General features: G+C 41.8%; 1 protein-coding gene across 1 annotated transcript; it reads left to right on the top strand.

The window, feature by feature from the left end:
• Positions 1-11903: 11903 nt before the first annotated feature.
• SNRPB2 (small nuclear ribonucleoprotein polypeptide B2) lies at positions 11904-22198 on the top strand. The gene is made up of 7 exons (XM_082858062.1): positions 11904-11991; positions 14166-14255; positions 14634-14806; positions 18425-18565; positions 19352-19402; positions 20797-20885; positions 21364-22198. Exons 2-7 carry the CDS (start codon positions 14192-14194, stop codon positions 21521-21523), a joined length of 678 nt encoding a protein of 225 aa, XP_082714188.1. The 5' UTR covers positions 11904-11991; positions 14166-14191; the 3' UTR covers positions 21524-22198.
• The last annotated feature ends 4847 nt before the right edge of the window (positions 22199-27045 follow it).

Here is a 27045-nt window from a genome sequence, read left to right as displayed (position 1 = left end):
TGGTTTGTATGTTGTCGTCAACTGTTTAGAGTAGGGAAATGGATTCTACCGATTTTTTTTCCACCTCACATTTTGAAATAATGAAGTAAATCTCTCATTTCTTGTAGGTACTTAAAAGGAATAAATGTTATCACAATTATATATCACTAGAAAGGTCACTATGATGCATTTAACTTGGTGGGTATCTTTTTTTACCTCTTAAGTAGGAAATGTAACATAGATGGCCTTGCCTCCAAATACTAATTTTTCACTTTTTGTCTTTAGAAAACAAAACCACAGGCAACATCTTCTGCTTAGGCGTACATTTCCCAGCCTTGTTTGTAACTAGGTGAGCCCATATAACTAAGTTCTGTCCAAAGTGATATAAACAGAAGTATAGTCTGAGACTTCTGAGAAGCCTGCCTAAAAGGCAGTGGGGTAAGCCTTCCTCCACCTTCCTTTCTGCTGCCTGAAATGTGGCTACAATGGCTGGAACTCCAGCAGCCACCTTGGACCATGAGGTGATCTTTTGAATGGATATGGAAAAATAGAGCAAGAAAACAGAGCAGAAAAATAGAGGGAAAACTAACCCATGAAGACTATGGAACTGTGCTAACCTGCTGATTTTCAGTTGTCTTTTACATAATAAACCTTTGTGAGTTTAAGCCACTGCAAATGAATCTCTGCTGTTACAAATCAATCTCTGTTGAACATGATGTTTCCCACTGATGCAGATGGATAGAAATGTATAATCCATACTTTCCCAACATGCAGACTATGGCCATTCAATGGATCCTGATGGTGTTTCCCTCCCCACAGGCATCCCAGTGGAGAGGGATACGCACCCAGCCTCATGTTTGGCTCCCTGCACTATTCATGAATGTCACTATTAGGTCAGTCCTGTTTATTCCCCTTTCCTTGCTTCTAGGTTGATCTCAAGACTATGGGAAAAAGAAGAAATACCTCTCCTCCCATAAGGAGGAGAAGAAATACCTCTCCTCCCTTCAGACCTCTGTTATGACCTTTGTATCAGACACATCCATGGCCCAAAAGACTTGAGGTACCTTGGGGGAGGCATGATTATGTTGCCTTGACATCCTACCCAAAGATATGAGAAAACCGTTCCTCTAGAAAGCTCATGTGGCAGTTTGTATTTTCCAAAAGTGAACACAAGAATATCTCTGGTCCCACATGAGCTTCAAAAAATTGTCCACTGGCTTCCCTGGTGGCGCAGTGGTTGAGAGTCCGCTTGCCGATGCAGGGGACACGGGTTCGTGCCCCGGTCCGGGAAGATCCCACGTGCCGCGGAGCGGCTGGGCCCGTGAACCATGGCCGCTGAACCTGCGCGTCCGGAGCCTGTGCTCCGCAACGGGAGAGGCCACAACAGTGAGAGGCCCACACACCGCAAAAAAAAAAAAAATTGTCCACGTCTCTCATCACAGGTGGAGTCTATGTCCCCTTCCTCAATACCTACCCCTCCGCACCACGTGCATTTCTAGTTCCAGGAACTGACAGTCACTGAGCAGGAGTGTCACTACCTATACTTTATCCGTTCAACTGTTTAGCTGTAAAAATACCACATACTCTGTTCAGAGGGCCTCATTATTATCAGGAAAGAACCAAAATGTTGCTGTTGGGATTCATGCTCTATGAGAGAAGGCAGGGACCGTTAGGAGCAGCCATTCATTTTATAGATGAAGACACCACGCCCAGGGAGGGTAAGTTAATTGATCAGCTCGCACAACTAGTGGCATGAAACAGGGCCTTGATTTCAGGGCCTTGCCGGAGCCAGCTTGGACCAGCTTGCAAGGATCGATTTTGAAATTTTCAGGAATTTTGCAGGCCTGTGGCCATGGTGGGAATATTTGCAACCTGGGAATTGGCACACTCTCCAAATCAGGGCTTTCCTCTCCTCTCCTCCCCCCTGGGGAGCTAGTTGTCACACGTTTGCCAGCACACCATTGGCCTTGGTGTTCCCTCCTGTCTTGAGAAATGGAATGGAGGTCCCCTGGGCTCTAGGTTTTTCTCTCTGTTCCCGACAGCCAGTTGTCCTGCACTCCCTTGCTTGTCCCTCAACAGGCTACAGTTCCTCCAACATAGGGCTTGCCGTCCAGATTTCCCTCCGAAACCTCCAGACTTGTCTGTCCTAGCTTGGCATCTCCACCTGGACGTCTCAGAGTCATCTGAAGTTTAACCTGTTCCAAGTAAAACACTTGATCGCCTAGTTGCTTCCTCCAGCCTGCTGTCACCTCAATACCATGCACCACTATTCCCCAAGCATTCACACTGGAAAACAGGGAGGCATCCTTGATTATTCCTTCCTTTTCCTCATATAGTGGAATTGTGCCCCCCAAAAGATATGTTGAGAAGTCCTGTGAGTGTGACCTTACTAGAAATAGAATCTTTGTACATGTAATTAAGATGTAAGTTAAGATGAGATCACACTTGTGAAACACTTAATGCACAGAAACCTCAATCAAATGGAGTCCTGAGACCAGAAAAGGGAGCTCTCACGCCCTGTGATGGTAGCAGAGCCCAACAGGAGGAAGAAAGACTCTCCTCTTTCCTGGGGAGGACTCAGCCAATGAAAACCCATGGACTCTGTTTACTACGGCCCTGCCAAGTTCCTTTCCTTCTCTATAAAAGAGCCTTCCTTCCCTTACGTGTGGCTCCACGTGGTTGCAGACCCCCAAATTGCAATTCTCTGCTGATCCCAAATAAACCCATCTTTGTTGGAGAAATATCTGGCAGTCTGTTTGTTTCAGGTCAACATACTGGAGTATGGTGGATCCTTAATCCAATACGGCTGGTGTCCTTATAAAAAGAGGAGAAGAGACACAGAGAAACACGAGAGAGACACCATGTGATGACTGATACAGAGATTGGAGTGATGTGTCTGCAAAGCTAAGGGGCACCAAGGCTTGCCAGCAACAGCAGAAGCCAAGAGAAAGGCACGGAATAGACTGTCCCCTAGAGCTTCAGAGAGTGCATGTCCCTGCCAATACCTTGATTTCAGACATCTAGCCTGCAAAACTGTGAGAGAATAAATTTCTGTTATTTTTAAGCTGCCCAATTTGTGATAGCTTGTTACAGCAACCCTAGGAAACTAACACATCTCACAATCCCTAGCCTCTCCACGTTTTTTCCACCAGCAAGACCTGTCAATTACGTTTCTAAATAGAACTCAAATCTGTCTCTCTGCTGCCACATTAATTTAGACCATCTTCATCATCAGCGTGGACACTGCAACAATTTCCTAACTGGCCCAGACTTGACCCCTCCAATTCATTCAGAAAGATCCACACAGAACCTCAGATCACGTTCCTCCTCTGCTCAAACATCTGATTTCCCCTGCTCTTAACATAGCCTCCAAATGTCTTAACATGGCTTGCAAGAGGCTACCTGATCTCTTGATATGTGAAGCCTCACCCTCTCCCTCCACGCTCCAGATACACTGGCTTTTTTATTTTTTTAATTTTATCTTTTTATTTTTTTTTTTTGCGGTACGCGGGCCTCTCACTGTTGTGGCCTCTCCCGTTGCGGAGCACAGGCCCCGGACGCGCAGGCTCAGCAGCCATGGCTCACGGCCCCAGCCGCTCCGCGGCATGTGGGATCCTCCCAGACCAGGGCACGAACCCGTGTCCCCTGCATCGGCAGGCGGACTCTCAACCACTGCGCCACCAGGGAAGCCCCAGATACACTGGCTTTTTTATTGTTTTACTTTTAATTTTTTTAGTTCTTCAAATTTGGCAAATTCCTTTTCATCTCAGGACCTCTGCAAGAAGTATTTGCTCTGCCTGGGGAACTCTCCATTGCCTTCCTCCTACTTACTCTCTTTCTAACTGCCTGTTCCTTCTTACCTTTAGGTCTATAAAATCTTTCCCTCCACCTCTGCTTTTTTCTTTCTTTCTTCCTCTGGTAGATTGCATTTTCAAAGATGGTCATATAGAAGATTCACATATCCCCCACCTTCCAATGGCCCAAGACACTGGAGCTCTGGAGGCAGCCCAAATATCCCCAGAAGAGTGCCCCCAGGAGAAATAAGCTTAACCATCATGGCATCATCAAGTGCCCCCTGATCACTGAGTCAGCCATAAAGGAGATGGAAGACAACAACTCATTTGTGTTCATTGTGGATGTCAAAGCCAAAGAGCGCCAGATCAAAGAGGCTGTGAAGATGCTCTATGACCTTGATGTGGCCAAGGTCAACACCAGATCAGGCCTGATGGAGACAAGAAGACATATGTTCGATTGGCTCCCTTCTATGATGCTTTGGATGTTGCCAACAAAATTGGGTTCATCTAAACTGAGTCCAGCTAACTCTAAATATAAATTTTTCTCACCATAAAAATAAAAAGATGGTCATAATGGTAGCCTCCTTTCCACAAGCTTTCTACAGTGTAAATTTATCATTCCTACAGCAAGAAATAGAATTCAGTTTCCTTTCACTTGAATCTAGGCTGGCCTTATGATTCACTTGTAACCAACAAGAAATCGTTAAAAAGTTTTGTTGTGTGATTCTCCAGTCTAGGTCCAAAAAGGCCATGAAGTTTCCACCTAATTTTCTTGGGATGCTTGGTCTGGGGGAACCTGGCCCCCGTGTAAGAAATCCAACTGCCCTGAGACCACCAGGCTGGAAACACCGTGCCTCGTCACTCCAGTTGACGGTCCCTTGTGAGCTCAGTCTTTTAGACACTCCTGCCCCCAGACACGTGAGTTCAGCTGTTGGGAGCCTCTAGACCAGCCCACCCACCAGCCGAGTCCCGCAGAGTGTTTCAGTGGCTCTAGAGTAGAAGAATCACCCAGCCCCTGAATTCCTGACCCACAGAGTCCATGATAGATAATCAAACAGTTGTTGTTTTAAACCGTTAAGTCTGGGGGTAGTTTGTTATCCACAGTAGCTACTCACAACTCACAAACACTGACTTATTGGGCTGACACCTCCGAGAGATCAGAGGCTCTGTGAGAGCAGGTGGCACATCTGTGCTGCTCACTGCCGGGTCTTCAGCAGTTAACACAGGATGCGCAATGTTATAGGGGTTCAATAAAGGTAAGAGGGTCCCAGAGTCTTAGTGCACAGACTTCTGGGCTACCCTGCACTGAGTGAAGCAAGGGAGGAGCTCTTGTCTTAGCCACTTGTAATGGAATCTGACATTTGCAATTTCAGTCGTGAGGAAATAACTTAGAACTAATTTCTTTCTGGCTTCTAAGCTGACCAGTCTTATTTAGAACCTTCTACTGAAATGATAAAATGTATTATAAGCTATATTAATATATTTCAGTAGCTGAAGTAATTTGGTAATTTTATATGTCGGAAAGTAGCTTCATACTAAAGCTGAAAAAAAAAGGCTGTGATTAAAGGGAGACTATCCAATATCAATAAGAGATAAACACTATTTCTTATTTTTTTTCACCATCCATTTTAATAAACTCATTAACCCGTGTGATGATGTTTCTGCCAGGGGATATTGAAGAAATTTACACATTCACCTTAAACAAAATAGAATAGGAAGTACCAGCCTCATTTACATAATTGTTTTGGATTCCCCAGATAGAAATAATTTTCAGGGTTGTCTTGTCTGAACATAATCTGCAATTTAAACTGGAGGCTTCATTTTTTTTCTTTCAAATTCCTTGTGATAAGAATCCAAACTGTCTCATAATGTTAAATCTTGCCTGAAATGTTTTAAACATATCCTGGTCCCTTGTTGCAAGATGATTCTGACACCCTAAAATTAGAATGTGAACATGACATCTCTTTATTTCTTCAGACCCCTTCTCTGAAGGTATCTGAAAATGCTACCAGCCACTAATTCTTCTCTCAGCTAGGTTTCAAGATATTTTCTTATACAGTCCTCTTACATAGGTGCTCAATAAACCTGGGATTAAATTACTCAATGAAGGTCACTCAGAAGATAGATCATACAGTTATAAATTGATTACTTTGATTTTCCCTTCAAAAGGAATGATTCACCTCACATACATAACCTCTCATGCACTTAAAAACAGTCTGTAATTGTGAAACGGTTTTATAAAACTCTTTTGAACTTTCTAAGAATTACTTCTCAGAGGTGGTTTAAATTAGTGTACAAGTCAGGTTGGGTTAGGCTATGCCACATTAACAAATATCCCCTAAATCTTAGTTAATTATTTCTTGCTTATGTTACATGACCAATTTGAACTGATGTATGTGTGTGTAGGGGATCTGTTCTCTGATGCTGTAGTCACTCGGGGGTCTAAGCTTGACAGAGATTCCATCTTGGATATGTTTCCAAGAGCACAAAGACAGGAAAAAGGACACTTGGTAAATTGTGCACTGGTTTTTGATGCTTCTGCCTGAAAGTGATGCCTATCTCATGTCCTCATGCTTCGTCAGCCGAAGCAAGTTACACAACCATGCCAATTTGCAACGGGTGTGAAGAAGCATAAGCCCTCCATGAGCCTGGAAGGAGACAAGAACCGGCATGTCTGTGCACAGTTGCAATGACTACCAAAAACTAGAAGGTGACCCAGGACCTCACAAACAACCAGGCAATCTCTTGTCACGAGGGAACAAAAAGTCCAGACTTTCTCACTCTCACTTAAGATTTATTTCCAAGTGCCCAGGTGAAGGCAGTTAAAATAAAGGAATGTTTCAGATAAATACCACCTCCTTTGAAAGAAAGTCGATTTGTGTTTGCATACCATAGTATTCTGTATCTGGTAGTGGCCCCAGAGCTAACTACTGTGGGATACTGGATAGTAAACCAAACACTCTTAAAAAGGAAACGCTTAGGGTCTTGCAACCCCAAATGTGGGAATGGCAGCATCAGCATCTGGTGGGCGCTTGCTTTAAATGCAGATTCTCAGGCCCTGCCCCAGCTCTACCAAATCAAAAATTGATTTTAACAAAATGGTTAGGTGATCCATGTACACGTTAATATTTGAGGAACACTGGATTGATTAGGATATCTGGGGTATGCCCGTGAAATCAATGACATAACATGCTTGAAATTACATAATTGAGGACCCAATTTTAAAAAGGTCTCCTTTTTAAAATTTGGATTTTTAAATTGTCATGGGCTCAAGATGCAAAACAATTTACAGCGTTGAATCATGGAAGCAAAACCTGCTGTACTTAAGAATTTTATCTGCCTAATATTTTGCTTGTTGGGTGGGCCTCATAGGACTGGCATCTTATTTTTCCAGTCTTGAAGGGAATGGCAGTCGTGTGATGTTACTTTAGTGGACTTCAAGGAGAGGTCAGATTGTACCGTGCAGAGCACAGTTTACACATAACGCTGAATAGTAAGAAGTTCAGGTTTTCCCCCAAAATTCTTTGAATTAGTCCTCAAGTCTTCAAAGGCAAAATACTGCTCCCAAGCTTTATGGAAAGCAGATATTATTATAGCCTATCTCAGATGCCACCCATTTTGGGGAGAGGGTATTATTCTCATGTATGTGAAAGACTTCCTATTACTAACATTAACAATGTAGTACATATCAGAGGTAATAGTCATCACTTCTGGTTTTTTTCTTCCCTAAATAGGAGTATTTCCAAAAAGAATAAAACAGAAGGATTGAAGTGAAATGAAAGGAAATAACTGCATGAAATGATTTCCTCCATGAATTGTGGGGCTGGGGCTGCTTTTTATGAAGTCTCAGCCAACGTAATCCCAACCATCCAGGAAAGGTAAACCCGATGTGAGGCTCAACAATAAGGCTTCAATTTGTTTAACGCTTGCTGTGAAAATAATGTCACTCTACATAAATTTCTTAATGTAATCACCACCTGGGGAGAGAAGGAAGATACAAACAAGTTGTCATATATTTTGCGGTTCTATCTAACATAAATAAGCCAAAATTTATCCACCAGTTTTATGATGTATTTTCCTTTAAACATGGCTCTGCCTCAAAACGACTGCAGCAAGATACTGAAAACATTAATGAGAGACATAAAACATGTGCAGATAAGCTACAGAACTATTTCTGTATTCAGAGTCACTAAGAGATGCCTCAGTTAGCCTGATAATCTAGACGTCTTGACACCATTTTATTCCCAACTGTTGGTAGTAATTTTTCTGCTACCCCTAAAATAAGCAAGTTTCCTCATCAGTAGCTACATTAAGCTTGGCTAGCTGTTATAGTGCTGCCTCTGGGTTCAGTTCAATGAAAATCCTGTTTCGCAGGAAAGTAAATCATGTTGCCTAACTGAAATTTAAGATACTGAACTCAGCAGAACTCAGAGCAAACCAGTTTGCTCTTCTAGTTTGTTTGTTTTTTTTTCATTACGCGGGCCTCTCACTCTTGTGGCTTCTCCCTTTGCAGAGCGCAGGCTCCAGACGCGCAGGCTCAGCGGCCCTGGCTCACGGGCCCAGCTGCTCCGAGGCATGTGGGATCTTCCGGGACCGGGGCACAAACCCGCATCCCCTGCATCGGCAGGCAGACCCCCAACCACTGCGCCACCAGGGAAGTCCTCTTCTAGTATTTTTTAAAATATGTGAGTTTTTCAGAAATAGACTCACAGACATAGAAAACTAACTTATGGTTATCAAAGGCAGGGGGAGGGATAAATTAGGAGTTCGGGATTAATAGATACACAGTACTATATGTAAAAAGATAAACAACAAGGACCTACTGTATAGCACAGGGAACTATATTCAATATCTTGTAATAACCTATAATGGAAAAGAATCTTAAAAAGAATATATATATATATATATATATATATATATATATATATATATATATATATATCTGATTCAGTTTGTTATACACCTGAAACTAACACAACATTGTAAATCAGCTATACTTCAATTTTAAAAAGTGAGTTTTTGACATCTGACTTCTGATATGACCCTCAAGAGGTGAATTTGGTTATAAAGGAGTGATGGTTGTTTCACAGTGCATCTAACCAAAGTTTGGGTGTTACAATGTTCTTAATATAGCTACGTAACCAGGTTGTGCAATGCTACTCACAAAACCAGAAAAGCTCCTTTCTTCCCTTCTCTTTCCCAGTGCTACTTTCAATGACTGTTTTCTCCAAACCACTCAGGAAACCATTGAGGACCATTAACAGGCTATTGGAAAGCCCAGAGCAACTGCCCAAGGATACGAAAATGCACTGGCTCTTTTAGAACCTGGGAAAGAGCCTACAGATCATTGCCACTGAGCTGGCATTAGAAGATTTCCTTCTCATGGTGTAATGTATAGTAGCCATTGTTCAGTGATTAACAGAACACTACAAGCCCTCTGTCTTTAGGTCTCTGCATTTCCTGTGGTATTTTCTGCCCAGGTAGTGTCTTTGCAAAGTCTTATCTTACCCTTTTTCAATAGTTATAAAGAGCTCTTAGCCAGATCCACTTATATAATACAGAATTGCCAACCTCATTATCATCAAACAGAATTAACTAACTGCTCAGATGACCAAACTAATGTGCAGGGCAGCTTGTCTTTTGCTATTCAGAAATGTTTTTATTTAGTTTATATTTTCTTTTAATGCATTAAGGATAGTCTCTCTAACTCCTTAACTGAGGCAGGACTATTTACATTCCTTCAGATTTTTATATCTACATAATAAAATACTGCTTTTCTGTGATTGCTTAATATTATTTCTTACACTTATGTGCATCTTCCTAACACATCACATTTGTTCAGTGTTGCCTGATTATCCATGAAGCTTCATTCGCTTATTCAAGACATATTTATCATCAGCCACTTTTCTAGTTACTGAAGGTACTTCAGTGAACAAAGCAAAGAAATATCCCTACCCTCAAGAAGCTTACATTATTTTTAAGTTGCTGCACTTTTAGGTGATCTTTTAAAATAAAAATCCCCAGCTTAAAAAACAAATCTATTTGGCCTCTTTATCCATATGTCCAAGTTATAGCTAGTATTTGGAAATAACACTTATGAACCCGTTATTTGGTGCCTGGCAATGTGCTGATTACTTCACATTTTGCTCTCTTAATACTCACAATAACTCCAGAAGGAGGTACTGTTACGATCCCTAGTTTACAAATGACGACAGTGAGGCTCAGAGAGATTAGTTAAGGGGAAGATATAAAATTTGATTTTTCTTAGCTCTCAACAACCATTTCACATTCTAGATGATGCTTTACACACATTTCATAAGTGGATGAATGAATGTATGTACGTTTTGGAATTCCCATTCTGCTTGCCATTAAACACCAACAACTTGATGACGTTAGAACAGTCAACCCATTCTGTGGGGAGAGAAGAAGGTGGGAAGGGTGGTAGGGAATTGATTTTTTTTTCAGTGAGTTTAGGCAGATGATTTTATTGGTGTTTGGTTATTACTGGAGGTGGTTGCCTTATCAGGTGAGAAGCTGGACAGAGACAACAATTCCCTCCACTTTGGGGCCTCAAATTAGCTGCCTCTGGGATTCAAGCTCTTCAGTAAAGTGTTGGAGAAGAGTTCCCTCAGAGTCCCAAGAATTAGAGAAGACTTGAGGGGTGGATACTGGCCACCCTGAAGGTGATGGTAAACTGGCGGCAGCCTGAGCTCAGAGAAGGATGAGACCAGGGCATCTGCCCCTACAGTCAGCATTAGGGGCTGCGCCTGTAAAACTTTTCAGAGGAGCCCCAACTTATGATGGTTCGATGTATGATTTTTTTGACTTTATGAAGGTGTTAAAGTGATATGCATTCAATAAAAACCAGACTTCAAATTTTGAATTTTGAGCTTTTCCTGGGCTAGCGATATGCAGTAGATACTCACTGTGTCCCAATGCTGGGCAGCAAGCCACAGCTCCCAGCTGAGACAGGAAGTAAGGAGCAGGGCACAACCATTAAAAGAACGACACAGCCATCGAAGATACAACAAACCTGGTTAGAACCTACTAGACCCAAGATGGTGGAAGATTTGACTTCGAGTAGACCTTGGGCCTCATTATACGCTCATTGTAATACATTAGCATATGCTAAACGACATGATAGTTCTGAGGCCAAGTAAAAAAGGCCCAAAAGTGGGTTGTACCCCAAGTCCTGGAAACCCCCACCCATTCCCCAAAATAGTCGAAATAATCCTCCTACTGGGTAGCCTATGAAATTACCCAGTCCATAAAAACTAACCACACCCACACCCTGGGGCACTCTTGCCTTCTGAGATGGACTGCATTCTGCCTATGAAATGTGTATCCCTGTCAATAAACCTGCTTTCACTTTACTGCCACTGCTCTTGAATTCTTTCCTGAGTGAAGCCAAGGACCCTCACTTGGTGCCCATCCCAGGGACTCGCCCAAGACCTGGGACATGACCATCCTCTCTGGCCCCATTTTCCTGCAACACGGGGCAGCCACGTGATCATGAGGGTTAACTACATTCTGTACCCAGACTACCACTGTGTTTTTCACTTTCAGTGCAGTATTCAACAAATGACATGAGATGTTCAACACTTTACTGTAAAATTGGCTTTGTATGGATGATTTTGCCCAACTATAGGCCAATGTGAGTGTTCTGAGCACTTTTACGATAGGCCCGGCTAAGATGTGATGCTGGGTAGGTTAGGTGTATTACATGCATTTGCTTCTTATAGTTTTCAACTTACAGATGGGTTTATCAGGACGTAAATCCATCATAAGTCTAGGAAGATCTATATAAGATTTGGAAAGATGGAAGGCACCTGTTGCATGCGACAGAACAGCGCAAACTCATGGTGAGGGAAATGACCACCGCCTTTCCCTATGCTCTTACTCCGCGGCCCCAGAATTCCACTTTAACCCCACAGGATTCCCACAAGCCTCCTTCCCTTTTCTCGGCTACCCTTCGCACCTGTTCTCTCCGCCCGCCATGTGTGCACATGCGCGGAGCGATTCTTAACCGCTGCTTTGGAGACCGCGGGGCATCGATCCACTCCGGGCTCGGCTTCTTCACTTGTCGGCCCTCGATTGAGGCGCCTTGTATCGTCACTTCCGGTGTCTCGGCTTCCGGCTTCCGGCTTCCGGCTTGTGATTCGTACGGGGAGCCGCGGACGCCTCCGGTGAGTTGTACGGCACGCCGCGGACGCCTCCGGTGAGTTGGAGCGCTTTATTCTCTTCTTTTGTTTTGTTTTGTTTTGTTTTCGGTACGCGGGCCCCTCACTGTTGTGGCCTCTCCCGTTGCGGAGCACAGGCTCCGAACGGGCAGGCTCAGCGGCCATGGCTCACGGGCCCAGCTTGGAGCGCTTTATTCTTAATTTTCTCCGCTTTCCCGGCTGCGGGTTGCCATTCGGTCATACGCTTTCCTGCGGGAGCTGGGGGTGGGCAGGGCGCGGCGCCAGGGCCGGAACGTATTCGCGGAGGGTCGGCGAGGAAGCGAGGGAGGCATGGAAACTGACGCTCGGGTCTGGCTAGGCCCCTGGACTTAGGAACCTTGTCTTTGGCGGGACGGGTCGGAGCCGGGGATCGTGTGGCCGCTTTCTGGGGCTTCGGGCCGGGGCCGTGGGCGAATGTGCCTGGGTCTGGAGAGGCGGGGACCCTCGCGCATATGAAGTTATGGATAACTGGTGTTCTTTCGCTGGTGCGAGTCGTTTACAGCTCGCTCTGAGCCTTCAAGTGCTTGCCGGAGGCTCCCTTTTGGATCCGGGAGGCGACTCCCGGTACCCCAGCAGCCCAGGCCACTATCAAACCTCGCGTGAGATAAAGCGAGAACTTCCCCTCTGATCTTTCTGCCTTAAGTTTGATTCTTGTCACTTCCCTCTCGTCGTCGTTCGCGACCCCAGTCTCCCAGGTTTCAGTTTAGGGCGTCGCAAGCCTCTGAGAAGCGTTACCTTTCCCCTGTTACGCGCACAAGTACAGTCCTTGTCTGTGGGCTCTTTCCTTGTCAGTCATCCTATGCCGTGCACATACTGTGGGTGTAAATGTTCATGGAACGAAGAAATATGCGGGGCACCAAGGAAATAAAGCAAGGCCACAGTTTGCAGCTAAAACAGTGGGGAAAAATGAAATAGTGTGGTGGGTGTGAAAGAAAAGTGCAAGAGACAGAAAACACGGGCTGAATTCTTAGGCCTCCTGCTTATCAGCTATGTAACTGGGCAAGGACTTGCATTAACCTGTAAAAGACATTAGTAACAGCTGCTCGAAGTGCTTACTTCTGATTCCAGAGCTGCTAGAACTTTATTTCATTTAGGCTTTCTAGCTCTACTGGGTAGATTCTGTTACCATCCCCGTGTTACAGATTTGGACCTGGGAGATTAGAACTTGCTCTCAGTCAAGCAGCTAGTAAGAAGCATAGACAGATTTGAATTCAGATCCGGCTGGCTCTAGAATCTGAGCTCTTAACCATCAGGCGGTACCGCTCCAGTCTCTCATTAGAGGTGACTTTGGAGTGAGGGCTGTTGGGGATAAATTAAGTAATAGTATGAAAGGGCTTTGTAAGAGTACCCATGAAAGAGTTCTTGGCAAACTTCATTAATGTTCTTTTTTTTTTAATAAAGGTACTTATTTATTTTTGGCTGCGTTGCATCTTATTTGCTGCACGCAGGCTTTCTCTAGTTGTGGCGAGCGGGGACTGCTCTTTGTTGTGGTGAGTGGGCTTTTCATTGTGGTGGCTTCTCTTGTTGCGGAGCCCTGGCTCTTGGCACGCGGGCTTCAGTAGCTGTGGCACGTGGGCTTAGTAGTTGTGGCTAGCGGTCTCTAGAGCGCAGGCTCAGTAGTTGTGGCGCAAGGGTTTAGTTGCTCCGCGACATGTGGGATCTTCCCGGACCAGGGCTCAAACCCGTGTCCCCTGCATTGGCAGGCGGATTCTTAACCACTGCGCCACCAGGGAAGTCCATTAATGTTCTATCTTTATGATTTTTACTGGATATACATTTGCTAGTTTCTTTTTCATTTTTCTTCAAATCTCAGTTTTTAAATTTTGTTAAAAAAGAAAAGTTATTAGGTAGATGGGAGAACAGTATCACTTGTCATAAGTGAAAGATAAGTATAAAAATAAATAAATGTATGGAATAAAAGAATGTTATTAAAATCTGACTAGATAATAGTGCCCCACCAAGTTTTCAGCCTGAGAACTGTTCTCCTTTTGTTTAAAAAAGAGGGCTAGGAAGTCCTCGAGAGATTTTAAATACTACTGCCAAACTGATATTTTCTGACACTGGGGGTTGAAAGAATTGAAAAGTTAGTACCCTTGTGCTGTGTCCTTAATGCCATACTATCATATGAATGAATCCTCCCTGTTTAATAACGGAATATTTACTGTCTCTTTAGACTATTTGAACAGTTTAACCCACAACATGGATATCAGACCAAATCACACAATTTATATCAACAATATGAATGACAAAATTAAAAAAGAAGGTAGGTGCTTTTTTTAAAAAAACTGAAGTGTGTTTGCTTACAACCATCTTAAAAATTATACAGCTTCAAAAATTTTCATCTAGTCATCTTTCTCAGTGCCTGAAATAATGTTTTATCCCTTATCGTGTAAGGATTTTAAGGCTTTTTAAAGATAAAAATAGGTAGGGGCTGAAAATGTGTTGAATCTGTTTTCACTCATAGTTAAATGGTTTCAAAAACTTGAAATTAGACCGCTAATGGGAATAGTATGATGTTTTTATTAAAATATGTAACTTTGTATAAATAAATGGGGGGGGCACTCAGTGCCATGTCATTTTATGAAGAATTTTGTCTTAGTTTCATTCACAAATAACTGGTTTCCCCTCTAATTTTGTGCAGAATTGAAGAGATCCCTGTATGCCCTGTTTTCTCAGTTTGGCCACGTCGTAGATATTGTGGCTCTAAAGACCATGAAGATGAGGGGGCAAGCTTTTGTTATATTTAAGGAACTGGGCTCATCCACAAATGCCTTGAGACAGTTACAAGGATTTCCATTTTATGGCAAACCGATGGTAAATCATTCTTATTTTGGCACTAATCGCTGTTAATGGTATGATAGATGTATAAATATACCCTTGAAAATATGGCTGTTGCTTTTTGCCTTCAGTGAAGAGTGGGTTTCGGTTTATTTTATTTATGTATTTATTTTTATAGAAACACAGTAGTAGAGCTTACAATTCACTTCTTGATTTATGATAGTTCAAATAGGCAAAAACAAAATACATTGAGATGTAGAATATTTTAAAAACAAAGGCAGTATAGGCAATATTCTCATCTCAAAAGAACTAGAAATTAATAATTACTCAGAAGATTAAAAAGAAACCTCTGTAAACTTGTAAACCAACACAAAACAAAAATCGTGGGTCAAAGAGGGAATCCAGTCTGAAGTTTCAGAAAGTACCATAGTGAAATACTGCGTGTCAGAAGCTATGCAGTCAAAGCACTGATCTGAGGACAGTTCATAGTTGTAAAGTCATAGGTTTTATTAATGAATAACAATGAATGGAAATTAAATAGTCACACGTGGAAAGTTTTAAACTCAGGAGTGACATGAGATTTCACATTTAGCTGCTGGATGAAGATTGGATTGTGGGAAGGGCAGAATGGAAGTAGGGAACTCAGGAGGCATTGGTATTAAGTCAGAGATGGTAGAGGATTGGATCAGGGTGGAGACAGTGTATATAGCAAGGGGCTCTAGGTGTGTGAATAGGTACGTAGTACCTTGGGTGTGGATTTCAGTGCTTTTCTTCCGGAACTGGAATGTGATGGGAAGGGATGTTGGGGAAAGAGCCGAGGCCCAGAGTTTCAAGGACCCATGTTCTCAATCTAGTTCTGCCATTAACTGGCTCTGTGCTCATGTTCACTTTCACCTGTTTAAAAAAAAAACAATAATAATAAGCAAACTGGATATTCTTTGGTTTAATTCAGAAGCGAGCAAAAACTCTATAAAGGACCAGATAATAAATATTTTAGGCTTTGTGGGCCACATACGGTTTCTATTGCATATTCTTGTGTGTGGGTGTGGGTGTGGGTGTGGTTTTTTTAAACAATCCTTTAAAAATTGTGTTAAAAAAAAAAGAAAAAAGTACTTAACTAATAAGCCATACAAAATCAGGCCATGGGCTGGATTTGGCCCAAAATCTGTAGTGCAGACCTCTCATCTGATTTTTTTTTTTTTTTATACAAATGAAGAATCAGGCACAGAAAGCTTCTGTTACTGTAACCAGTGGCATCATCAGGACTTGAAAGCTAATCTCCTGGACACATAATATTGTGATTTTTTTTCCCCCTAAACTAGGATTCAGCACCCTATCTGTAAAAGGGCCAGATAGTAAATATTTTAGACTTTATGAGCCAGATAATCTCTTTTGCAGCTACTTAACTTTGCCTTTAGGGCCAGAGAAGCAGCCACAGAAGGTGTGCAGATCGATGAGTGTGCTGTGTCTCAAGAAGACCTAACGTACAACACCAGGCAGTGTTGGCTGTGGTCAGTAGTCTGAGGACTTTGGTACCACGCTGTTTAATTCAGGACTGAGCGCTGTTTGTCTGTTACTGGAGTACATTTTCTTCCCGTCCTCCGTCCAGCTCTCCTTTTCCCATCATTTCCCACCTGACTGGGCACTATATATGTAGAAAGTCCTGTTGCAGAAAACTGGGGGATAGTACCTGCATACCCCAATTTTCAGTAAATTGGCATTTCCTGAGACCAGTTTATCTTTCTCAGTAGTGTAAAGAAGTAGCATAAGTGAGATCTCAGTTGGCAGTAGCATAAGACTGGGTTTTAGTTTAAATCTACAGTTACATTAGTATGAAGGAACAGTTTCTTCTCGTAGAGGGTGTTACGGCTGTTTGCTAGTTGGGATGACAAGTTTGCATGTGCCTGTGACTGAGATGCAGGAAGGCTGGAAATCGTTTGCTGCGTTTGGCACCGGCTTCACCTTGCCAGCTAATTATTTAAAATCAATGGAGAAAGCCCATTAAACTGATCTCATATTGAAGGTATTTTAGGACATCTGTTCTCTGCCTTCAGGAAAGTAGTAGATACTGCCAAATCTCCCGCATCCTGGAAGGAAGAAAAGAATGTTCCTTGAGCTGTCTTGATTATACTTACTTAGGTGGTTTCAGTTGCCAACACACCAGATCAGAAATGAACAAAATTTTCTATAACTTGGAACTCAGAACAAAATTATTCTCTGTGATTCAAGGGCATTTGGTTATTTAATTCCAAAAATACCTCAGTAAACTAGAACCATCTTCCTAAGGACTTCTGTCATGAAACCTTTGGTATAAATGTAAATCTTGCACCTTCTCTAAGCTGTGGGTGGACTTTTATCCCTGACCAGTATTTAGTCTAGACCAGGGTTTTCAGCACTGGCACTTTTGCCGTTTTGAACTGAATACTTTTTTATTGTTGGGGCTGTATTGTTCATGGAAGAGTGTTTAGCAGCATCTCTGGCCTCTGCCCTCTTAGCATGACGACACACAGTGTCTCCAGTCAGCAGTGCCAGCTGTCTCCTCGTGGGCAGATTCGCCTCTGGTTGAGAAATGCTGCTCTAGACCAGCCAGCTAAGAGCGAGGGCTGAGGTCAGAAATTTTCACAGGTCATAGGGACAAATACAGGCTCACCCAAGATCTGTTCAGGTCAGGAAGAAGGGAGTTGGGCGGGAATCCCTGGGAGCAAGTCAGAGTTGGTCCCAAACTATTTCTTTTGGTTAGGTGATGACATGCAAGACTAGCAGAGTTGCTTGCAGGGTAAGTCCACTTGGAGCTGCCATGGTCCAGCAGCCAGAGGAAGCCTCAGGGACTGAGGTATCGTGGGAGGCATGCCACCCACCTCGGTTCCCCCGAACATTCAACTATGCAGTAATGCTTTAGGCCAGGGCCATACTGCTCAAAGTGTGGGCCCCACCATCCCCTTTGTGCTTGTTAGAAGTGCAGAATCTCAGGCCTCACCAGACCCCCTGCATCAGGATCTGCACTCTTACAAGCTCTCCAGGTAATTGGATGCACATTAAAGTTCATGAAATGCTGTCCTAGACCAGTGTTTCTCAACGCTTGTTCAGTCGTGTGTGCTGTGCCTGCTGGCTATGGCGTATTACTCATGCAAGTGACCTGGTTGCACTAGCTGTGATGCCATCTTTTTGTTTCCTTTCAAAGCTTTTTAAATTTAAGTGGATGCCACTGTTAGTCATTTCATTTAAAAATAATAGACCAGATTCAAGGGAAAGTCGTTCTCAATCTTTGGTACTTTAACTTTGGAAGTAACAAATTCTATGCATATATGGACCCTCTATGTGTCCCTGTAAGGGATAGACAGCTTTCCAATGCAGTTTTCTCTGTTCTTTTAAATGGAGAGGGGCAGTGGTGCAGATATTTCAGTCCTGTTTTTCTCATATGAAAATCTATGGTTTTTTCTTATAATAAACACAGTTGAATCTAACTTTGTCCCAGTTGTGAATCATGGGTCACAGTTTATTTTCATTTGGTGCTCAGTATATTTGATAGATTTCCTTAAGTATGTGTTTAAAATTAGCTCGTATTTGCATAATGAAATTTGAAATATTAATGACAAGTGTAGAAACAGCTGTCAGCATGATGAAAAGTAACTTGTTTTCAAATAATTAAAACAGCGAATCCAGTATGCAAAAACAGATTCTGATATAATATCTAAAATGCGTGGCACTTTTGCTGACAAAGAAAAAAAAAAAGAAAAGAAAAAAGCCAAAACTGTGGAACAGACTGCAACAACCATGAACAAAAAACCTGGTCAGGTAAGATGGGCAAAAGTTCATTTTTGTTTTTTGGTGTTAAAAATTTGATAGAGATGTCTGTCTTCCATTTGAGGGGTGATCTTTGAGGCACGCATGTACACATGTGTGTGTTTAAAGGTAGATTTTTAAGAAGCTGGAATGGTTGAATTCTAAAATTCCAATATTTGTGTTTAAGCAACAGATTAAAATATAAACCTTTACATATGCAGATTTATATTGAACAGTTTTTTTTAATTTGCATGACATTTAGTTCCATCATCCTCTAAAATTTGTTAATTTCTGTTGGGTTATTTTTCAAGTTCTGTGTATAAATAATACTGTAGATGTTATCTTTAATCATGAGTATGCCACTGAAAGCTGCTTTCTTTGAACAGTTCAGGAATTCAAAATCTAATTTAAAGTACCAGATAAAGATGAAATTATCATCCAAAAAGTAGTTACTTTGGGATTGAAAGTGATTAGAAATCAGTTGTACTAAGTATAATGCTTGACTTTTTTCTAGTTGTTTTTAAAAAAAGGGAAAGACTGGTCCTTATATTTATATTTCTCCATAATTTTAAAGCTTAGAGGTTGAACTTTATGATATAGACCTTTCAAAAACATTTGACAAGTTAAATACATAAATGTTGGAGTCAGAGTTTTAAGATGTAAAATCTCAGTGAAAGTAAATAGATTTAAAAATCTGTTTGTTAATCTTATTTTTATGAAGTAATTTAAAATGTAAATACCTGCTGCTTTTTTAGAGGGGTTGGAAATGTTAACTCTTTCTCTATTTCTTTGGGTTAGGGAACACCAAATTCAGCTAATACCCAAGGAAATGCAGCACCAAATCCTCAGGTAATATTTTTTTCCATGTGATACTTACTTTAAAATAAAATTACAAGACAATAACAGTAATTACAACAACGTGCACGTCTCCAAAAACAAAATGATTCCATGTATAAGCCACAATAATGTGGAAACTCATTCATCAAAACGTTTTAATTTTCTTTAAGAGGGAGAAAACAAAACCTGACTTTATTCCTTGCTTCCCATGGTGAGTCAATGACAGAATCAAAACGATAGATTCTAAGCTCTATGAGGTCAAGGAGCAAAATGGTTGTTTACCGCACAGTACATGGCCCAGAGCTTTCCAGGCTTGTGGCTTGGTATCCATTCCCATTAGCTGAAGCACTAACCCATCTTTTCTCATAGAGCAAAGTTGTTTTACAGTTAGTTGCCTTTGCTCTTATTTCCTCAGCACATACATATTTAAGTCTCCTGATACAGACTTATCGGGAAACTCTTTACCAAAGAGTTTTAGAAACTCTTTACCTAAGCTTCCCAATAAAGGCCTCAAAAAGAAAGCCTGAGTTATGTACTAATGGTTTCCCGATTAATCCCTTGGGTGCTAGGGTCTGACAGGGTCCTTATATCCAGGGAATTCCTTGCACCACTGAGGTCTTCCTCCTCTGATTTTAAGTTATTTGCATTTTCTTGCATTGTCTACTCTTTTGAAGTCTTTCAGCAATTATAGTCCAGTTCACAAATGCCAGCACTTAATTCTCTAAGCCCTAAGTTGTTCTTTACATTTCATCTTTTTTCTTCCACGAAATTAGCCTGAAGACAGAGGCTCTTACATATAAAGACCTTTCCCTATAGTTCCCCATAACAGTGTCTGTATGCACTTACTTGTATGTAACTAGATGCCATGTATATCTCATTTTCTCAGAAGAAAAAAACGTTAAAAATTGCCAAGCAGTGGTTCTAAGTGGAAATCTTTCTATTTCCAGATTTTCTCACACACTGGGAGGTAGTGAGCGATAGCGCAGAGGATTGAATATCTGAGGGTTAGCAGCTGAGGATGGGTGACACCGATGCCTTCTCTGGTTTGTTAGGATCGGTTATATAATCCAGACGACAGAATCCTCCCGTTCCAGCTGACCTCCAGATGCTTAAAACTTAAATATTGTTTTAAATACTGTTAATTAAATACTTAAAAACTGTTAATAAGATTTATAATCTTCCAGATATTTATTAAGTGACTTGAATGTCTACCTTGTTTGGTTACTGTTAGGTTTTTGCTTATTTCTCTGGTGTCACTGTTTCTCAGCTTTAGTGTTTGATGTAAGATTTCACAAGCCTTAAACGGTGGAATGTAGTTTTCTGAAGTTTAGATTTTAATGTAAGAGCCAAATGGTTTACTGTACTTTTTATATTTACAAACTAACTTTGCCTTTTCTTTTTAATAGGTCCCTGATTACCCTCCAAACTATATTTTATTCCTTAATAATTTACCAGAAGAGACTAATGAGATGATGTTATCCATGCTGTTTAATCAGTAAGTGTTTTCATAAACAAGTCTGTGTTCTGAGAGTCTCCTGACAGGACAGATAGCACTTCCCTGGGTTGAATCCGTTTGTATATCACACAGTAATTCCTTACAGCTTCATTGAGTTGCTCCAGGATTAATCATGAATTGAAGCCAGTCTGCAGATATAGCAAATAAAAAGCTAGATTACCTATAATGTTTGAATTATTAATTCTAGTTAATGAGTAAAACAGGAAACAAAGCTTTGATGAAATGACAAAAACAGAATTAGCTTACATGATTCCTGCAGTTCTTTTCATGGTATTAATTATAATTTAGGCTCTTTCATCCCACTCAGGATTCTTGCTGGGATGTGATACTTTTCCTGGACTCATATCAGGAAGTTGCTTACCAAATTTAAACAGACATTTACATATTTGATGTCATCTCTGTATTTACATGTATATAAATTGTTTACATATATAAAAATTGTTTTAATTCTTTATAGGTTCCCTGGTTTCAAGGAAGTACGTTTGGTACCTGGGAGGCATGACATTGCTTTTGTTGAATTTGAAAATGATGGACAGGCTGGAGCTGCCAGGGATGCTTTACAGGGATTTAAGATCACACCATCCCATGCCATGAAGATCACCTATGCCAAGAAATAAGATTTGGGATAGCTGCCTTTAAAGGACTTGGTGTTATGTATAGTTTTCGTTTTGATAACATTTGGTCAGGCCACTTTAATAGTTGGGGGTAGGGGAAAGTGTATGTGAAATTTTTGTAAAGGATTTAAAACATTACCTAGTCTTTGTTTAGCCTTAGTGAACTATGAACTGTGAAGGCCTTAATTTTGTACAATAAACTTTTATTTGTATTCTGTACATAATATTTCATTTATTGGCCCACTGTCCTATCATCAAATGCTTATGCTAGTCTAGAACACATCTTAAGGTATATAAAACTGTAATAGGATGCTTTTCTTGTGTGTTTTTTTTTTTTTTAATTCATTCAGTAGCCAGGACTTCCTCTGACCACAGCCAGGAAATGTTCTCTCTGATTTTTTTTTTAATTAATTAATTTATTTACTTATTTATTTTGGGCTGTGTTGGGTCTTCATTTCTGTGCGAGGGCTTTCTCTAGTTGCGGCAAGCGGGGGCCACACTTCATCGCGGTACACGGGCCTCTCACTATCGCGGCCTCTCTTGTTGCGGAGCACAGGCTCCAGACGTGCAGGCTCAGTACTTGTGGCTCACGGGCTTAGTTGCTCCGCGGCTTGTGGGATCCTCCCAGAGCAGGGCTTGAACCCGTGTCCCCTGCATTAGCAGGCAGATTCTCAACCGCTGCGCCACCAGGGAAGTCCCCTCTTTTGTTATTTTTGGAGTAGCTAATGGTAGATGCTTTTCTAGTGTTATTTTGGAGTAGCTAATGGTAGAGAAACATTGAACCACTTTAATAAAAGTAAAGGAGAATTAGATCAAGCACTTGATTATATTTTCTGTAATGTTTTATGTGTATGAACTGCCATCCTGGAATTCATTTTTTCGTTTGTTTTTGTTTGTGGGATTTTTCTTTGTTTTGGGCGCACCACAAGGAGATCTTAGTTCTCCGACCAGGGATCGAACCCAGACCCCCTGCAGTGGAAGTGCCGAGTCCTAACCACTAGACCGCCAGGGAATTCCCTGTTTAGTTTTTTTAATGATTCTTTTACTAATGATAAAAATGATATCCTGGATATGAGAAGAAGGTGGGACCTGGGCAGAATCTAAATTCATCTTCATATTCAAATAAATGAGCATGGTATTTGCTGGTAGTAGACATTTCACAAATCTTTTCATTCAGTTTTTAATTAAATAAAGGCCATTTAGGAGTAACTGTACTTACTGTTTTCTGGGAAAACAGATGGAAAGGGAATATTGTCTTTAGACTTCACATTTTATGCTCTTACCCTCTTGAGGCAGGATCGTTCCTAAGGAATACCTGCTCAGTTATTAACCTCGTTATTGAACGACCTCCAAAGGAAAGATTTTTAGTCTGTAATCTTTTTGAAGACTCGTAGGCTGACTTGCAAAGGTTGCCAATCCTAATCTTGCTGCCTCTTTGTGCTTCTTGAACACTGATGCTCAGATATTTCCAAAGCTCATTTTCTGTAGTGTTTGATTTCTACCTAAGGATATTGATTCAAGTCCCCTGCTAGCAAAACCACAGGTGTCTATAGAAGTGGACGATTTTTTATGTATAGTGCATGGTAAAGTGACTATTAATCACTTTTTGTGTTCCTGTTTTAATATTTCCTGGAACAAGACTTTTCCTTATCACTTAGATTTTTTTATGTATTGAATATATATGGGATACATATTTATAGGAAGACCACTTTCAGAGTTACGTAGATTTTTATCACATCACTCTTGTGCATACATGAGGAGGAAAAAGCAGAATAATTTTTATCCCTTAACTTTCCACCTGCAGAGTCTGATTCTTATGAATAACTTTTTAACCTAGTTGTCAAGTTCATGTATGTCCGTAAAATGTATTAACAGTGAGTTACTAGAAAAAAGACCATGCTCTTGCATGTTGACAGCAATGCCATTTGCTAGTACATTTTCTAACTGCTTGCTCTCAGTGATTGTCCTTAGCTTGTCTCAGAAGATGTTTCACAGGACTTCCCTGGTTTTGCAGTGGTTAAGAACCCGCCTGCCAGTGCAGGGGACACGAGTTTGATCCCTGGTCCGGGAAGATTCCACATGCCGCGGAGCCACTAAGCCTGTGTGCCACAACTACTGAGCCTGCGCTCTAGAGCCCGCGAGCCACAACTACAGAGGTCGTAGCCCCCACTACTCTTAGTACTCTATCAATAGTTGATGAGTTTTGGCAGTTGTATAAGTTGTGTGAGAGTCATAATCAAGATATAGAGCGTTCTGTCACCCCTCAAAGACAAAAGCTGCCTTGTGCCCCTTGGCAGTCAGTCTATCCCCCCATCCCGACCCCAGGCAGCCACCCATCTGCTTTCTGTCACTGCGACTGTGCCCTGTCTAGGATGCTTTTGAGATTCATCTCTGTTGCGTGGATCAGTTTGTTCCGCCAGCGGATGGGCATTTGGGTTCTTTCCAGTTTGGGGCCATTAGGAATAAAGTGGCTGTGAACATTCACATGCAAGTCTGTGTTGGACATACGTTCTGTTAGAAGAAGATTTCAAGCAGAGGAGTGACATTTGATTACTTTTGAAAGCTTTTTATTTTGAAAATTTTTCTGATTTATATAAAAGCCGAAATAGTACGCAGAGCTCCCATACATATTTTTGAACTGTCGAGGAGAAATTTCCCCCTCTATCCCTCCTGAGTTCTTGTGGCTGGACTAATAATGAAATTGATACAAAACAGATTAACGGGGAAAAAAAAATTTTAATTCACGCAGACAGAGGTCTCATAGAAATGATACCTAAGTAGTGGCCAAAGCAGGCGGCTTTTATACCTTCTAGAGAAAGAAGGAATAAACTAGAGATGAAGTGACACGGCAAAGAGACTTAGGTTTGGGGTGCTCAATTAGTGAAGAATCTGAACAGTTCGACCCTGAGGTAGTAAAGGAGTAACAAGGTTTGTTTATACAAGCTTCTTGACCTGAGTTCCCTATCTCTGGTGAAAGGGGTGTCCTACTTCTAGATGCAGGGGGTGCATCTTTCACATGAGAGGTTTATTTCCTGCTTTCTGGTTGACAGGAAGGTCAGGGTGTCACTTTTGCATTGGCAGTTCCTTAAGTAACTAATTCAAAATAATATACCTTATTTCAGGAGGCCCACCCTGAGCCCTAGCAGAACCATTTGACAGTGTGTTGACCTGATCGCTTGTTACCCCCTTAAAAACTTCAGTGTGAATTTCCTAAGTACAAGACCACTCTTCCACATAACTTCTAAATGACCAGCAACATCAAGGAATAACATTCATCCAATTTTTTTTTTGTATTTTATTATATTTTATTTTTGGCTGTGTTGGGTCTTCGTTGCTGCGCGGGCTTTCTCTAGTTGTGGCGAGTGGGGGCTACTCTTCGTTGCGGTGTGCAGGCTTCTCATTGCGGTGGCTTCTCTTGTTGCAGAGCATGGGCTCTAGGCGTGTGGGCATCAGTAGTTGCAGCACGTGGGCCCAGTAATTGCGGCACGTGGGCTCAGTAGTTGCGGCATGCAGGTGCTAGGGCATGCAGGCTTCAGTAGTTGTGGCACACGGGCTTAGTTGCTCCATGGCATGTAGGATCTTCCCAGACCAGGGATCGAACCCGTGTCCCCTGCATTGGCAGGTGGATTCGTAACCACTGTGCCACCAGGGAAGTCCCCATCCTATTGATTGATGTCCCAATCATGACCCGAGAATCCAATCCAGGATCATGCGTTGAGTGTAGTTGTCATGTCTCTTTAGTCTCCTGTCAGTTCCTCAGCCTGTCCTAACCTTTTATACTAAAAATAATGAATTTGCAACAGTACCTCTGATTGCAACCCAATAGCACTGAGTTTATTCTAGCCTTTCCCCTCTCCTTACTTGTAACTTATTCTTCTCGAGGCCCATTAATCTCCATGTATTTAGTAACTATATTTTGAAAAAGATTCGATCAAACTAGGATCTTCTGACCATCCTTAACTTACTGATCTGTGGGAGTTGCACGGAGGGTCTAGAGGGAGCAGATGTTGTTATCCATTAAATATAGCAGTTTTCAACTTGAATTTAACTTTCAACTTTGGCTGCATATTAGAATCATCTGGGAGATATTTTCAAATACCCATCCCTAACCTACACCCCAGATAAATTAAATCCCAATCTCTAGGGGTGAAACCCAGTCGTCAATATTTCTTAAGCTCCCCGACTGAGTCCAACGTGAGTCAAAGTTAAGAACTAACAAAGCAGATTTCTACCTTTATGAAGTGGCTTATATGATTAGATTATTAGTTCAAATTATATTTTTAAAAGGTAGTCTATAGAAGATAGCATCAAAATGGAAACTGTTCGGAGAGTCTCACATCTCCATTTTAAAATTAAAGGCCTAAAGTATTTTGTTTGGGTACTTAACAGGCATTTTGTCCCTTGAAAATGTTGTATCCAGCAAAGACCTGATGACGAATGTGAAATCCTGGCTAAAAATTTGTGCTGTATTTGATTTGCCCTCGAGCAGCACTTCTCAAACTTTAATGTTCATACGAATCACTTGTATCTTGTTAAAAAGTCGATTCCGATTTAGCAGGACTGGGCTGGGGTCTGAGAGACTTTATGAAGTGATGCTAAAGTTGCTGGTCTGGAGACCATGCTTTGATGGCAGGACCCCAGCATCTCTGCCCTAATCATTTAGTCAATGAGTTAATTTGAGGGGTGTAATGAACATCTCTTTAGGCCTGATAAAACCTAGGGACTTTGCCTAGAAAAAAAGAGTACACATGCATGTATACACCTAAGCATATAATTTCAGGGATCATGCATTCATTCAATGAATACCTATTTATGAGTACCGAGTATTTTTCTGGGTGCTAAAGATAGAGCAGTGGACGTCCCCACCTCGTGGAGTTTTCATTGTGGTGTCAGGGGGACAAATCACCAAGTAAGTAAACAAGGCATGTCAGGTAGTGAAACATGCATCAGAACAGTGACCACTGGTCGAGTGATGGACGGATTGGGTTGCGGGAGTGCGGGACTGGCTCTGTTAAACTGGTCTGTCGGTGGAGACATCTTGACTATCAGAGAGCAGAAGACCAGTATCTGGAGGAAAAGTATCCCAGGCAATATGCTTAGAGGGCCTAAAGTAGAAATGAGCTTCGCATTTTCAAGTGGCTGGTGTGCCGGGAACAGAGCCAGTGAGGGGGAGTGACAGAAGTTGACCTCAGAGGGGCGGAGGGGCCAGATCATGCAGGGCCTTGTACGTCAAGGCAAGGAGGCTGTTTCCACCCCATCCACTTGTCCAAGCCTTTTTTTTTTTTTTTTTTTTTGCGGTACGCGGGCCTCTCACTGTTGTGGCCTCTCCCGTTGCGGAGCACAGGCTCCGGATGCGCAGGCTCAGGGCCATGGCTCACGGACCCAGCCGCTCCGCGGCATGTGGGATCTTCCTGGACTGGGGCACGAACCTGTGTCCCCTGCATCGGCAGGCGGACTCTCAACCACTGCGCCACCAGGGAAGCCCAAGCCTATTTTTATTTTATTTATTAATTTTTAAAATAAAC

Source organism: Leucopleurus acutus, assembly GCF_964270905.1.
Source record: "Leucopleurus acutus genome assembly, chromosome: 16".
Classification (NCBI taxonomy): domain Eukaryota; kingdom Metazoa; phylum Chordata; class Mammalia; order Artiodactyla; family Delphinidae; genus Leucopleurus; species Leucopleurus acutus.
Note: the sequence above shows the minus strand (reverse complement) of the source record. Positions and strands in the feature narration are given on the sequence as shown.